At 44.0% G+C, this 13,439-nt stretch overlaps 1 protein-coding gene across 4 annotated transcripts in view; it reads left to right on the top strand.

Annotated features, from left to right (window-relative positions):
- PNPLA7 (patatin like domain 7, lysophospholipase) overlaps positions 1–13,439 on the top strand; it is a 130,098-nt gene that overhangs the window by 2,704 nt on the left and 113,955 nt on the right. For all 4 annotated transcript variants that reach the window (XR_015808116.1, XM_088177732.1, XM_088177733.1 and 1 more), the window contains exons 3-11: positions 382–447; positions 1,146–1,233; positions 1,792–1,874; positions 3,749–3,837; positions 4,162–4,302; positions 5,609–5,768; positions 6,722–6,802; positions 11,669–11,797; positions 13,076–13,156. Coding sequence is in view for 3 of the 4 variants with exons in the window: in XM_088177732.1 (XP_088033858.1) it covers positions 382–447; positions 1,146–1,233; positions 1,792–1,874; positions 3,749–3,837; positions 4,162–4,302; positions 5,609–5,768; positions 6,722–6,802; positions 11,669–11,797; positions 13,076–13,156 (918 nt within the window). In the remaining variant the exon portion in view is untranslated. The remainder of the gene's footprint in view (positions 1–381; positions 448–1,145; positions 1,234–1,791; positions 1,875–3,748; positions 3,838–4,161; positions 4,303–5,608; positions 5,769–6,721; positions 6,803–11,668; positions 11,798–13,075; positions 13,157–13,439) is intronic.

The following is a 13,439-nucleotide window of genomic DNA, read 5'->3' as shown; positions in this document are numbered from 1 at the left end:
CAGGACAGCACACCTGAGCTCAGGGCTTCTGCCCATGTGCATCATGTGTTTTTTATGATGACTTAGTCTGCTGGTTTATGACTTTTTTCTCAGTCTCATAAAGTCCTTTGCATTCCATTCTCATCCTTGTTGCTCTGAATAACACAGAATGATTATAAAAAGTATTCATCTCACTGTTTGACCCTGGTTTAGGACTGTTCAGAAATGCACTGAACTGACAGCAACACAAAACTCCCCTACTGATCTCTTTCCACTGAATGTTTCTGTTTGCAAAGTGGGTTATAAGTCAAAGAAAAACACAATGCAGTTGGTTGATATATTTTTTATGGGGGGCTTTTTTCCAGCTGTGGGAAACTAATTTCACCTTCCTTTTGATGCCAGGCTGTGTTGCCCGGAGGTGGGACCCCCATCCTGCAGTTTGTGGAGGACAGGATCCAGACCACCATGGTAAAGTGGAGCTCAGTCAGCTGGCTGAGGGGTGGGAGTGCATCCAGAGCAGCTTCTCCTGAGCTCCAGGAGCTCTGCTAAGGGACTGCCAAAGTCTGAGCATTTGTGTCTTTGCTGTCACTGTGCATGAGGCAGGAATTAATTCCTGTTATTTAGAATCACAGGCTGGTTTGGGTTGGAAGGGACCTCAAAGCCCATCCAGTGCCACCCCTGCCATGGCAGGGACCCCTCCCACTGTCCCAGGCTGCTCCAACCCCAGTGTCCAACCTGGCCTTGGGCACTGCCAGGGATCCAGGGGCAGCCACAGCTGCTCTGGGCACCCTGTGCCAGAGCCTGCCCACCCTCCCAGGGAAGGATTTCCCAAAATCCCATCCAGCCCTGCCTCCTTCATCTTAAGGCCATTCCCCCTTGTCTTGTCCCTCCATGCCCTCATACACCTCCTGTACATTGAGCTGATCAGCTCACAGATCGTTGGGAAGAAAAACATGGAATATTTTGTATGTGATCTTAGGACTGGTCACTGATGCAGTTTAAACTTCTCACACATGTGATGTTTGAATTAAAAATTAAATATGCATGAACATGCTTGGCTTTTAGACATTTCACTGTGCTAAGTGTTCTTCAGCCTTCCAAAAAGTATAGAGTAGCTTCTGAAGCTGAAAATTACTAACTTTTTTCTCTCTAAATTCCCCTCCCAGCTGACTGGAATTGCAATTGGAGCTGCAGTTGCACTGTTGCTTATAGCAGTTGTTGTGTTTGTCGTGTACAGAAGAGTGAGACAGTCCAGTAAGTATTTGATATCCATGTAAGTTTTAAAACCAGATTTTCCATCAATCTTGAGTATTTTTGTCATTTTCTGTAGCAGTTGTTTGCTGTAGAGGTGTGGTTCTTGCAGGACAACAGCTTTAAAGGATGGAGAACTTCCCCAGGTGTGAACCCAGAACTGTCACATGCAGGACCTGGAGGTTTTATTTCCTTGGTGTATGAGCAGTGTCAGCCTCAGGATCAGTTGTGAATTCTGCAGATGATTTCAACCCTACTGTGATTTCACTGTCACAGGAAGGAGAAACGATTGAATGAGAGGTTTCCTTCAGGAGATGAAAGCTACCCAGTCCTTCTGTCTGTTTAGAGAGCCCTCTGTGTCCTGTGGGGCTGAGGCAGAGCCTCAGGGCAGCCCTGCCTTGGTGTGCCTTGGCCAGAGCTGGGGAATGAGGGATCCCAGGGTGGTTTCAATTCCAAACTCTGCCCACAGGAGCTGTTGTGGAGGCAGCAAAGTCCCCAAGCTGTGCTCAGGTGCTCTCCCAGCTGCTGAAGGTGGTTTCTGATGTGATGCTTCTGTTTCAGAACAACTTCAGCCACACGTGCCTCAGTACAGGTTTCGCAAGAGGGACAAAGTGATGTTCTACGGGAGGAAGATCATGAGGAAGGTGAGGGCACCTGGTAAAATCCAGTTTGGGAGGTGGAAAGTTTGCAATACTTCACTTGTTGAGCCTGGCCCGGGTCCTTCAACCTCTAAAATCTCACTGGGATTGTGTGGATGTTTCAGAACTCCTGCAATACTGACTGGATTGCTGATGGAGCAGCAGGAGCTTCTCTTTCTGGCTAAACCTTTTAAATATTGAACAATATTTGCAGTCATTGAGGGTAGCAATGAATCAATGAGTATCTAACTCCTGTAGGGAGTTAATGATTGTTTAAATATCCCAGAATCCCAGACTGGTTTGGGTTGGAAGGGATCTTAAAGCTCACCCAGACCCACCCATACCATGGGCAGGGACACCTCCCACTGTCCCAGGGAGCCCCAATGTCCAACCTGGCCTTGGGCACTGCCAGGGATCCAGGGACAGCCACAGCTGCTCTGGGCACCCTGTGCCAGGGCCTGCCCACCCTGCCAGGGTCCTGGCTGTTCCCTGTGCTGCCAAGTCCAGGTGTGCACTCACTGCAAACCAACATCTGTAGGAAAATAAGGTACAGGGAAGTAGCCATTGTTAGTCAGCCTGTGTGGAGGAACACTTCCTGCTGTGCACTGCCCCAGCCTCTGCCTCCCACACTTCACTGAGGTCAGTTCAAACGCTGACTTAATTAGACACTGGTTCAGAACTAATTCCGTTTTGGAGCTATTTCATTGGGGAGGAGGTCGTTGCTCCTTGAGTCTTGCATGGCAGGTCAGCCTTTAAGTAGAACTTGGCCAAAAGAAAGCCCTCAATGAAAGGAAATTTTGTGTATGCAACTTCATAATTTTAATATTCTTCATGATTTCCGTGTGCAGCTTCATAAGGTGAATAATTTTTAACCAAGCTGTTTATATGTAGCTCACATAAGTAAAGAATGCCTAGAATTCCATATGGGAAAATAATTTCAGGTAGTTTTTTGTTTGAGTTTTAGATCTTACTTTTTGCTTTCCTTGCCAAGTAATGCAGAGAACATTACACCCAAACTGGTGTGGGTTGCACTTCATGGGTATTTGATAACATACTGAGATTTTACTTAAAAAAAAAATTCCTCCAAAATTATTAAAGATTCCTTTTGCAACAGAAACTTTTTAGAGAGGTTCAACACTTTGGGTAACAAATGGAGAACTAGGAATGTTTTGAAAGTACCTAATAAGGGGTTTCCTTGGTGTAGCAGTTGTGGTGTTTCTCCAGAGGGTGGCACCTGGGAACTAGGAAATGCAAGGAAAAGCCTTGGTTTGTCACCATCACAGCCAGATAAAATCCTGGAATATCCTCGGTGGGAAGGGACCCACCAGGATCCCCCAGGGCAGCCCCTGTCCCTGCCCAGACCCCCCAACAATCCCAGCCTGTCCATCCCTGGCAGCGCTGTCCAAACGCTCCTGGAGCTCTGGCAGCCTCGGGGCCGTGCCCATTCCCTGGGGAGCCTGGGCAGTGCCCAGCACCCTCTGGGGGAAGAACCTTGCCCTGAGCTCCAGCCGTTCCCTGGCTCCTGGCCCAGCTCCAGCCGTTTCCTGGCTCCTGTCCCTGTCCCAGAGCAGAGATCAGTGCCTTACTCCTCTTCCTGATGCTGAGTGCTCCTGAATGGGAACCACAGCTCAGAATCTTTCCCCTCTACCATTCATTAGCACTGTAGTAGTTGATTGGTAAAATCAAAATATACTCTATAGAAAGGAAGTGATCATGAAGTAGATATTCCAATCCTCCAAAGTCTTACATGAGCTCTTTACTCTGCTCACACTCTAATGGCTGATAAATGTGTTGGTGCCTCAGCAGGGTTGGAATTAGCAGGGTGGTTTTTTTGGTTTTGGGGTTTTGTGACTGTTTTGGTGTCCATTATTTCCTCCTAGGTCACAACTCTTCCCAACTCTCTGGTTGGGAACACCGTCCCTCGCCAGAGGATGCGAAAACGGGCGAAGGTTTTATCTCTGGCTAAAAGGTACTTGGGACTTTGGGAAAGGGAAAATTCACATCATAGGGGCTGCTTTGGGGTTTGGAACTTTTTTGTTTGCAGTATGGAACTTATCCCTAGCAGAGCCCTTCTCTGTAGCTGTTAGTTTTCCCCAGTCCTGTCAGCTGTGAATCAGCTGAGAGGTTTGCTGAACTGGGATGGTTTTTTGAGGAAGGGCAGGAGGGTGGAATGTTTTAGCTAACTGATAATGTGTAACTTGGGATGGTGAATTTTAGTATTGACTATATCCTTATTTAACGTTTCCTGTTAGTACAGATGAGGGAACATCTGAACTTCCGTTTTCCTTTGTAGGATTCTGCGTATTAAGAAGGAATGTCCAACTCTGCAGAGGAAAGAACCTCCTCCTTCTTTGCTAGAGGCAGATCTGACTGAATTTGATGTCAAGAATTCCCACTTGCCATCAGAAGTCCTGTACATGCTTAAAAATGTCAGGTAATGTGGAATGGAAAGAGAAATGTAGAGTTTGGTTTTGATGGATGTTTAAGTGATGTAAACATTGGACAGTTTGTGTCAGATCTCAGATTTTACAATTGCATGGTCAGAATCCTGAGGGAGTTGACTGAAATTCATCTGAGCATAAAAACAAAATAAATGACTGAATTTTCTAGAAACATCAAGAAAATAGTTGAGTTTGTTTTAAAAATTTAAAAAAGGGGGAAAACAAGTGGATTAGTTGCCTCAGTTTGGGAATAGTGCTAATAAAGGTGTTCTAGCATGAGTAGATGTAGTGCATCTTAAAACTTCTCTTTAGGCTGTATCAGATGATTTTTTTCTTTTGAAAAGCATCATAATTGGTAAATGTTAATTGGGTACCATATTGACAGCTCCCTCAGCTGCAGAATCTTTTACTTCTCTGCCTGAAAAGGTTGCAAATAAATCAAAGTCAACTTAATCCCCACAGCTCTTTGGCAGACTAAGAAGAAGGGATGGTCTTTGTGCCCCTTCAGCAAGGGGTTAAATTTGCTGACATAGCAAAGAGGAGGAGATCTTCCAATCTGTAATTTTGGTTTTGCTTGTGGATGTTAATTTTTCCTCCCAGTTGTGACATAATATAGTCCTGAAGGTCATACATTCTCAAATAAAAATGCCATTTCAGTCATCTGAATTTGCTACTGTGGAATTATGATCTCCTATGACTAATTGATGTTGCAGTAAGATTTGATGGATTGATCTTGATAAATGTGAGCTGTTGGAGATCTGTGCAGAGTGATCAGGTGTGAAACTCATATTTCTCTCTTCCTGGCAATGACTGACTGGAGTCCAGGTGCATGTTACCTGCAGGAGATGGACTATTCCAAACTTGCAATTACATGCAGATGACAGGAGCTTTTCCCTCTTTTCAGTATTTCTGCTGTGTCCTACTTCCACATACAGGGCAGCTGCACTAAAAGGGGAAGTGTCCTGGGGTATCTTTTCTCACAGAGTGTATCTGGCAGGTTTTTATTTTTATTCTGTCCACAGGCCATGCTGGTGTTTGCTGGAGGAAGTTTGGCTGTACTTCCTTCTGAGCCTGCATTCCTTGGAGGGCTCCTCCAAAGGAGCCCCAGCAGTCACAGTTCTGTGTTTCATGCTGCTCTTGCACTTTATTTTATTTTGGGGAGCTTTTTGAGGCTCCTTCCCTGCATCCACTCCTCTGGGCTTCCTCTGCTCCTCGCACCCGGGGCTTTGCTAATTTAGGAAGGATTTTCCAAGGACTGTGGCAATTTCAGGTTTTCCCTTTGCATTTTCTTTGCTGCAGGGTCCTTGGGCACTTTGAGAAGCCCCTGTTCCTGGAGCTGTGCAAACACATGTTCTTTGTGCAGCTGCACGAGGGCGAGTACATCTTCCGTCCTGGGCAGCTGGATGACAGCATATACGTGGTGCAGGATGGAAAACTGGAAGTTTGCATCCAAGAAAATGTAAGAACCCATTGCCCTGCACTTCCTGAGAGAAATCTGTTAGCACAGCAGATAGGCTGGCATGAATCATTAAGCATTGATTAAACTTAGACATGTGAATCACAGTGGTTTAGGAGGGATTAATCCCAGCTCTTTTGGGCCGTGGTATTTGTAAAGATCAAGGTTTGTAGCTCTGGTCCCTCGTGTCTCAGATGAGAGAGCAGAACACGAAGGTGATGAGGCAGCTGGAAATATCCTCACAGGAGATGCAGAAAGTTTTTGAGGGAAGACAGGGTGGAAGGTGGACTTGGAAACATTCGCCTTTGGAAAGGTGGTTACAGAAAGGATTGGGGCACAGAGAGCAGGAGAGACCAAGCTCAGCTCAGAGCAGTCCAGCAGGAGCCAGTGGCTTTGTCTGGGAGGTGGAAGTGTCAGATTCACTTCTGGGTATACAAGAGGAAAAAGGTGATGATTTGTTTTCCATGTGAGTCTTAAAATGTTGAGCACCAGTCCTTGTCCAAGTCTTTCTGCCAAGTTAAATTTTAAATTTTAATCTTCCTGACTGAACTTTGAGTTTAACTTTTGGATGTGAACAGTTTCCGGTGGCTGAAAGTTCAGTGGGCTTGTTTTTGGAAATTATATCAAATTGGCTGATTTCTGTGTATTTTTACATTTTGCTGCCCCTGTTTTGTACAACTTCTTGACAGGTAACCCCTCAGTAAAGGGAACTCATTCTGCCTCTTGGTGAAAAAAGCTTTGTTTTGTTGGTGTTACATAGCAAAGACAAGCAGGTCACAACATCCCTGGAAAAAACTGACTTGTAGTTTTTTTTTAATTATCACATTTAAAACTCTGGTTGGAATTAGCACATTTCCATCAGAGCAGAGAGAAAAGAATCATCCAAGCTTTCTGAAATGCTCCAGGTTAGCCAAAATGCAGCTGTGAGGCTGCAGTAACTGTGTGTGTGCTTGCAGGATGGAACAGAGGTGGTGGTGAAGGAGGTGCTGGCAGGAGACAGCGTGCACAGCCTGCTGAGCATCCTCGATGTCATCACGGTGAGTTCTGGGACTTCTGCTGCCTCCCACAGAGCCTGGCAGGGGAAAAGGCCTTGAACATTCCTAGGAAAGAATCAGAATGCAAAATGTTTGGTTTTTTTTTTTTTGTCATGAATTCTCCTCCTCCCAGGCCTTTGCAGGTGTAAGCTGAGCTTTGTGGTGTGGAGGGGGCTGTGAAATGGGTACTCTGATTAGCAGGAGGATTTGAATGATCCCTTTATGTCTGGAAAACTGAGATTACAGTTTGGTTTGCTCAAATCACAGCTCAGGCAGGAGCAGGCTGGGGCCCAGCAGTCTGGGCTTTTACATGACTGATGGGTTGCTTAATGAATTTGGTTTTATTTAGTCTAATGAAAATAAATCTGACAGTTGTTAGACTGTAATTATACTGTGAAACCAGTTTTTGGATTGATTTTATTTTGTAACATCAGTGGTGCTGGTGGCCAGCTGGGGGCTGTGCACTTTGGCAGGGGCCAGGATGAGTTGAATACTGATCCTGTTCAGTGCAAAATTGGTGGATTTTGTTTAATTGGAATTAGACTGATGGTTTTGCTGAAATCACCTTAGGAATGCCTAAATGGCATTGAATTCAACATCTTTGATAATACCCAAACCCTGAAGGTGTTTTTTTGAAGGATTTTGGTAGGATGGCATTTGAGAGGATGAAGATAAATTTGATCAGAAGGTTGTTCAGGTTTCTGTTGTGTCATGTTTCTGCCATGCTTGGCTGTCTCTGTTCCTCAGGAAATGCCATTGCTCTGTGTGTGAGTAGTTAAAGGATTCTCTGAAGTGTTCTTTGTCACTTCCAAAAGCAGGCCCACACCTCTATATCCACATTATCTATAAATTTATATTATGTATATCTGTAGTTCCCATAAAACCTAGCAACAGTGAAAACATTTTTTGAAGCTTGGTCACAGTTTTTTCTGTAGAAAGGGAATAATTTGGGCTGTACAAATCTAGTTCTTGCTGTCAAATTCATAATATCTTTGTAAATCCATATTAGTACCTTTGCCCTTGTTACTTCCACCACTAAATTTTCTTCATGACAATATTCTGTAGAGCAGGGCCATCATAAAGGAACATGAATATCAGTCATGTTCTTGCTTGTTCAAAAGGAATGTAAGAAAATAAATCCTTGAATAGCAGTGCTTTATGGCTTTGTTTTCTAAAAAACTGGTTGCCATTCTTTTTGTCTTGTTTTTTTTTTTTCATTTTTCTCATTCTGTCATTTCTTTTCTCTTTCTCATTAGTTATACCATTGGTAAGTAAAAAAAAATAAAAATGATTGAAAGTGTGCTGAACAGAGTTAGCAGTCTGCAGAGGAATCTGTAATGAAAAAAACCTTGAAATAGTTTTTGCTAAACTTGTTCTCATTTATTTTTACAACTCTTTTGTTCCTCATTCTCAGCTTTGTGAAGTGCTTATTTCATTGCTGTTTTTCCTCTTCCTTTTGTTCCTTGCAGACTTTAGGTAGAGGAGTAGCATGAAAATAGGCAAGGAGAGAGGAAGTAGCACTGGATCAAAATGGAGACCCTCAGTGTCATCCCAAACCAGTGAGTGAGTCTTAGACCATCCTGCAGATGCCATAACCTGAATTAGATTTCATTGCACCACCAAACACGTGGCTCTGCTGTGAAGAAAGGCTGTATTCAGAGAGGATTTCAGTAGTCTGAGCTGGATTTGTGATTCTTTGACTGAATTTGCAGCACGTGATGTCAGGCCGGTCCCTCACTTAGCTGAGAGTTGTGCAAGAAAGTTGAGGTTTCTGCAAGAAGTGGGAAGATCTTGCTGGTGAACCTAAATAAAGGTCACACCAGAGGAGCTTTTCTGATTGAATCTTTCAGCTTTCAAACTAAAAAGTCCCTTTAGTTCTACTAAATACAAAGGTAGCAGCTGTGACATGAGCCTCCCCTTATTCTGAGAACAGATTGATGCTGCTTTCTCCAGACTCTGAGAGAAACTGGAAGCTTTTGAATCCAAGTAGCTGCAGGCCCTTTCCTGGTATTCTGGAACAGTTCATGCCTCTGACTTGATACTGCCTCTAATACCAAAGAAATCTCTGAGCTGAGCCTTGTTGATGTCTCTGTTTTCAGTAACTCCTGCTGAGGGTTTGTGTGTGCAGCCAGAGCTTTTCCCAGAGCAGTCAGTGTTCATCCAGGCTGAACTGGTCCAGCAGAGATGTGATGCTGATGGCTGGAGATTTGGGGTTCACCCTTCTCTTGCCCTCCATGTGGAGATGCTCTTAGGAAAACTAGGGCCTGGTGGCATAGTAGGAATAAGAAAGTTGGAAAAAGAAGAGGCTGTGAATGATATTGATCAACTGGCAGTGATTGAGGGAGGGCAAAATGAAAGTCAGGATTAAAAGAAGCTGGAAAAACACTTGGATAAAGGTAAGCCTGCAGGGCTGACAAGATGTATGAGGTTATAAAGAAGTGATTGATGGCTGCAAGAACTTTGGGTGCAGCAGTGTTGATGTAGAGGATGTCAGGAAGGACTGGAGGAAGACAAAATCCAGCCATGGAAATGGGGAGAACCTGCCAGATTTTGGGGTACAAAAAGGAGCTACCACCGCAGGTGGGAGAATGTAAAACATCCCTGTCTCTTGTAGCAGATTTCTTCACCAAACTTGATTGGATTTTGCCATAAGCTGTCACCTGGGCTCAGCTGCTGCTTGGATGCTTCAGCTCTTGGAGCAAGACAGAAGCAAATAGTTAACCTGCCCTGAGAACAAGAAGTTCTCTGTCGAAAAAAACCTGTTTCATAACTGATTATAACTTAACTGTTCTTGTCATCTCAGTGTGTGATTGCAAAATAGTATAATTTGAACATGGTATTCTCCCTGTGCTGGTGGTAGCATTAGATCTGAGAGAAGTGACAATTATGAAACATTTCCTCCTCACACTCCTCTGCCAGCTCTTGCATGTTCCAGCCCCATTAGCCCTGGTGTTGGCCCTTTCAGGTGAGCTGCTCTCATGCAGGGATTTCAAAGAGGCAAAATTATGTGCTGAAAACCTGGAGGAATGGGCTGTTCTTTGGAGAAAAAGCCTTCTGCATGGTTATCTGTTATTATCCTAAAGCTATTTTTCCTAGGTTGTCAGCACTGAGCACTTTCCAGAAAAACCCAAAGACTTTACTGGGTAGACTGGAGACCAGAGTTCTGGGATACCCAGGGCTGAGTTTGCTCTTTGGAATAATTCACAAAACCCCATTAAACTTGATGTTTATCCTTGTCCAGCAGCTAAAGATTTAATAATTTCTTTAGTTTTTTCCTATATATTTGTTGTAGAGATGGGTAGGAAATACAGTTGATGGCAAATGCAGAGCTTAAAAGCAGACTATATACATTTTCTTTTACATGTAAATATCAAAAGTCCAAATTAATTCTTCATGTAAAGCCAGACTTCAAATTGGCCTGTAAAAGAGGATTGTTGCATTTATTTTGGGGTCCAGCCAAAGCACAGAAATATTAATTTCTGTACTTAATTAAAAGAAACTTGGGAAAACTGAGGACACTGGCAGCTTTGTACTGTAGGTCAAAGAGATGTTTAAAATTTCAGATCCCTCAGGAACTTGAAAATCATAGCTATTAATATCATCCTCAGATTTTATAAAAAGGTCAGCTGAAGTTGGTGTAATTAAGATATTGGTTCCAATTAATTTAATTTAATTTTAGAATCTGCTTCATGGTGCCTTCCAGACCAGCAGGCAGACAGAGCTGCAGCTTTATTTTCCAGAGTGATTAGAGAAAAGTCTCTTGTTTGGTTTTGCTGGGTTCTTTAGGCAGGAATTCCCTCCAAGTGCTTGTGTTGAGTTGTGTGATGCTGTGCAAGTCTTGCAGGCAGTTAGGTTTGTAATCAGCATTTAACATCTGTGTGTCAGTGTTGGGAAAAGGTTCCTTCTGTTGCTCAGGAGGGGGAAAACTGCTGGAGCTTTTTTTTGCTATGAGGTGCTGTTAAAATAGAAACTTCCATTTCTTCCTTCTTTCCTGCTCTGTGCTGCAGAAAGGCTCATTTTATATCATAAATACTCTGTAAATTAACATTTGATGGATTAGTAAATTAATTTATGAGTTAGAGATGTTGTTCTCAGCATTTATTGAGTGGGTAAAAGGGGCATTGTCTGTCTGGTTTTTTATCCAAGTCTTTGACAGTAGATTTTTGTTACAATCTATTCTCATTTAAGGGGGAAAATCCAAACCCAGAGGCTTGCCTTCCAATGTGAAAAAAAATCTCTGTATTCTACCCACTTTTCATTTGTTTGTTAGTTCTTTATCTGTCCTTTGAGCAGCATAGTCTAGACCCACTTTGTCTCCAATAAAGAGAAGCTGTCTGGCTTTGTCACATGGAATATTTCATATATATATATATATGAAAAAATATGTATATATATCTTGAAACACAAGAAATCTGCCTGTCTTTTGTCTTTCTCCATTATGTCTGTAATTACTGTACAATTTTGTTGCGTTTTTCACTGGTTGTGTGAGTCTGGGGTTGTTTTTGCAGCAAATAGCTTGGTTGTCAGTACAGATAATAAAATCAACAAACCCTCTTTTCTCTGCAGCCTTGACTAGCTGGGATTTCAAATGCTTCTGAAGGCTGGCTCTGTAATAAAACCGTGTCAGAGCTGGGCCTGGCACTTCCCTCAACCTGATCCAGCTCCCTGGAGCTCTTATTTCCCTCCCCTGTTTCTAATGCAGGTGTGAATTCACCCTCTTTACACCCCCTGTGGTCATGGGGCACCAGCTCAAGGCTTTTTGTGGTCAGACTATGTCTGTGAGACACAGACAGCAGCAAGGCAGGAATTTGGGAAGAACTGGATTGGATAATTGATGGATTAACCCTGTGTTTCTGAATTTACTCTCAGGGTCACCCTGCTCCCTATAAAACCGTGTCGGCCCGAGCAGCCACTCCATCCACAATTCTGAGGCTTCCAGCCAGTGCCTTCCAGGATGTGTTCCAGAAATACCCTGAAACCCTTGTGAGAGTGGTGCAGGTGGGTAGAGCTGAGGGGGAAGGGGGAACCACTCTCATTTCCAGGTTACAGGAGGAGATTTAGAGGCTCAGCAAGCTCACCATCCATCCTTTGGTAGGTACAGAACTGCTCAGCACAGCTTATCAAGATTTGGATTTGTTCTGCTGTTGTCCTGGCTGTTGATAATCCAGCATTATCCCAAACAGGCAGAAATAATTTATGTATCTACATATCTCCATTAACTGAGTTTCTGCCTGTGGTACCTTCATCAATCAGCCAGACCTACTGTGTGAGTTTGTTGGTCCTTGGGGAATAGAAAGGTGCTGGTGTGGGCTCTGCAGCTTGGTGTGCACCAGGAGGGTTCCAGAATGGCTGAGAGTCACGAACTGACTGTCACATGTCCTCAGGACTGCTGGACCCTCAGCAGCTGTTTGGTGAGGGCTGATGCTTTGTAAGAGTCACAAAATGCAGACTGATGTGTGAATTGTCACTTTAGAAGCCTCTGTCAGCACCTGAGGGAAGAGCTGTGCTTTGTGTCAGTTCTGTGTTCACCTTCTGTTGCTTTGCAGGGGCTCAGCCAGCTCTCAGGTGAGCATCCCCTGCAGGTGAGAGGTGGTGCAGGGATCAGGATTAAGGATTTCCAGGGCTGGTGCCTTGTCCCACAGGTGTAGCAGCCACAGGGTGACCCCACGAGTGGCTCTGGGCCATCCTTTTGCTTTACTATCACTTCTGAATCTGTTTGTCCTTGCAAACTGTTCTGGTCTCTGGGTGATTTATGAGCAACACATGAACCTGCTGGTTGAAGGAGAACAGATCATTAACACCGAATTAATTTGCTCTGTGAGAGCTGATACAAAAGAGAGGATGGCTCAGGAGTGGGAATTAGCTGGCAGGGCAGAGGAAGGTGCCACTGATTGCAGTGTTAGGTGTAAGTGCTTGTGGGACAGGTTCTCTATGGGGGAGAGCTGGAATAATTTTTTTAATGAGGAGGAAAACTGGAAGCAAATACTTCTATTTCAAGGCATTTTTATTATTGGTGTTTATAGAAAACAAAAAGCATTTGGTGTTTGGGAGTAAGACTTTGGATTCTCGTGCCATCAAATGATTGTGAAGTCATTGGTAAATCATTTGAATCTGTCTCAATTTATCAGCTGCTAAAAAGGAATTTCAGCTTAGGGTACAGCCTGTATTTTATAGAATGCTTTCAGGTACTCTGGTGCATGATTGTCTCTAAATGCCAGAATGAGTGTGGGAGAATGCTGAATCCATTGCTATTGCTTCTTTATTCCCTGTTTGCAGATCATCATGGTGAGGCTGCAGAGGGTGACATTCCTGGCCTTGCACAACTACCTGGGGCTGACCACGGAGCTCTTCAGCTGTGTAAGTTTGGGAAGCAGGCCCTCAGCTCTCCTGGCAGGGCACACAGGGATTTCCTTCTTCCAGAAGGTCATAAAGCAAATGTTACATATTAATTTCATAATGACAGTGCTTGAGGACTGAGGCACTTGTCTAACCAGCCCATAAAATCCAGCCTAGGCTGATGCCTGGGGAATTGCTGGGGAGGTTTCAGTTCCCCAGTGCATCATTCCAGAGTGATGTGTGTGCTCTGCTCGGTGCTGCAGCAGTTCTGATGTTTGCTATTGTTGTCACCTCTGCCTGGAGC

This window comes from Sturnus vulgaris, chromosome 22 (assembly GCF_052056855.1).
Source record: "Sturnus vulgaris isolate bStuVul1 chromosome 22, bStuVul1.hap1, whole genome shotgun sequence".
Lineage (NCBI taxonomy): Eukaryota > Metazoa > Chordata > Aves > Passeriformes > Sturnidae > Sturnus > Sturnus vulgaris.
Note: the sequence above shows the minus strand (reverse complement) of the source record. Positions and strands in the feature narration are given on the sequence as shown.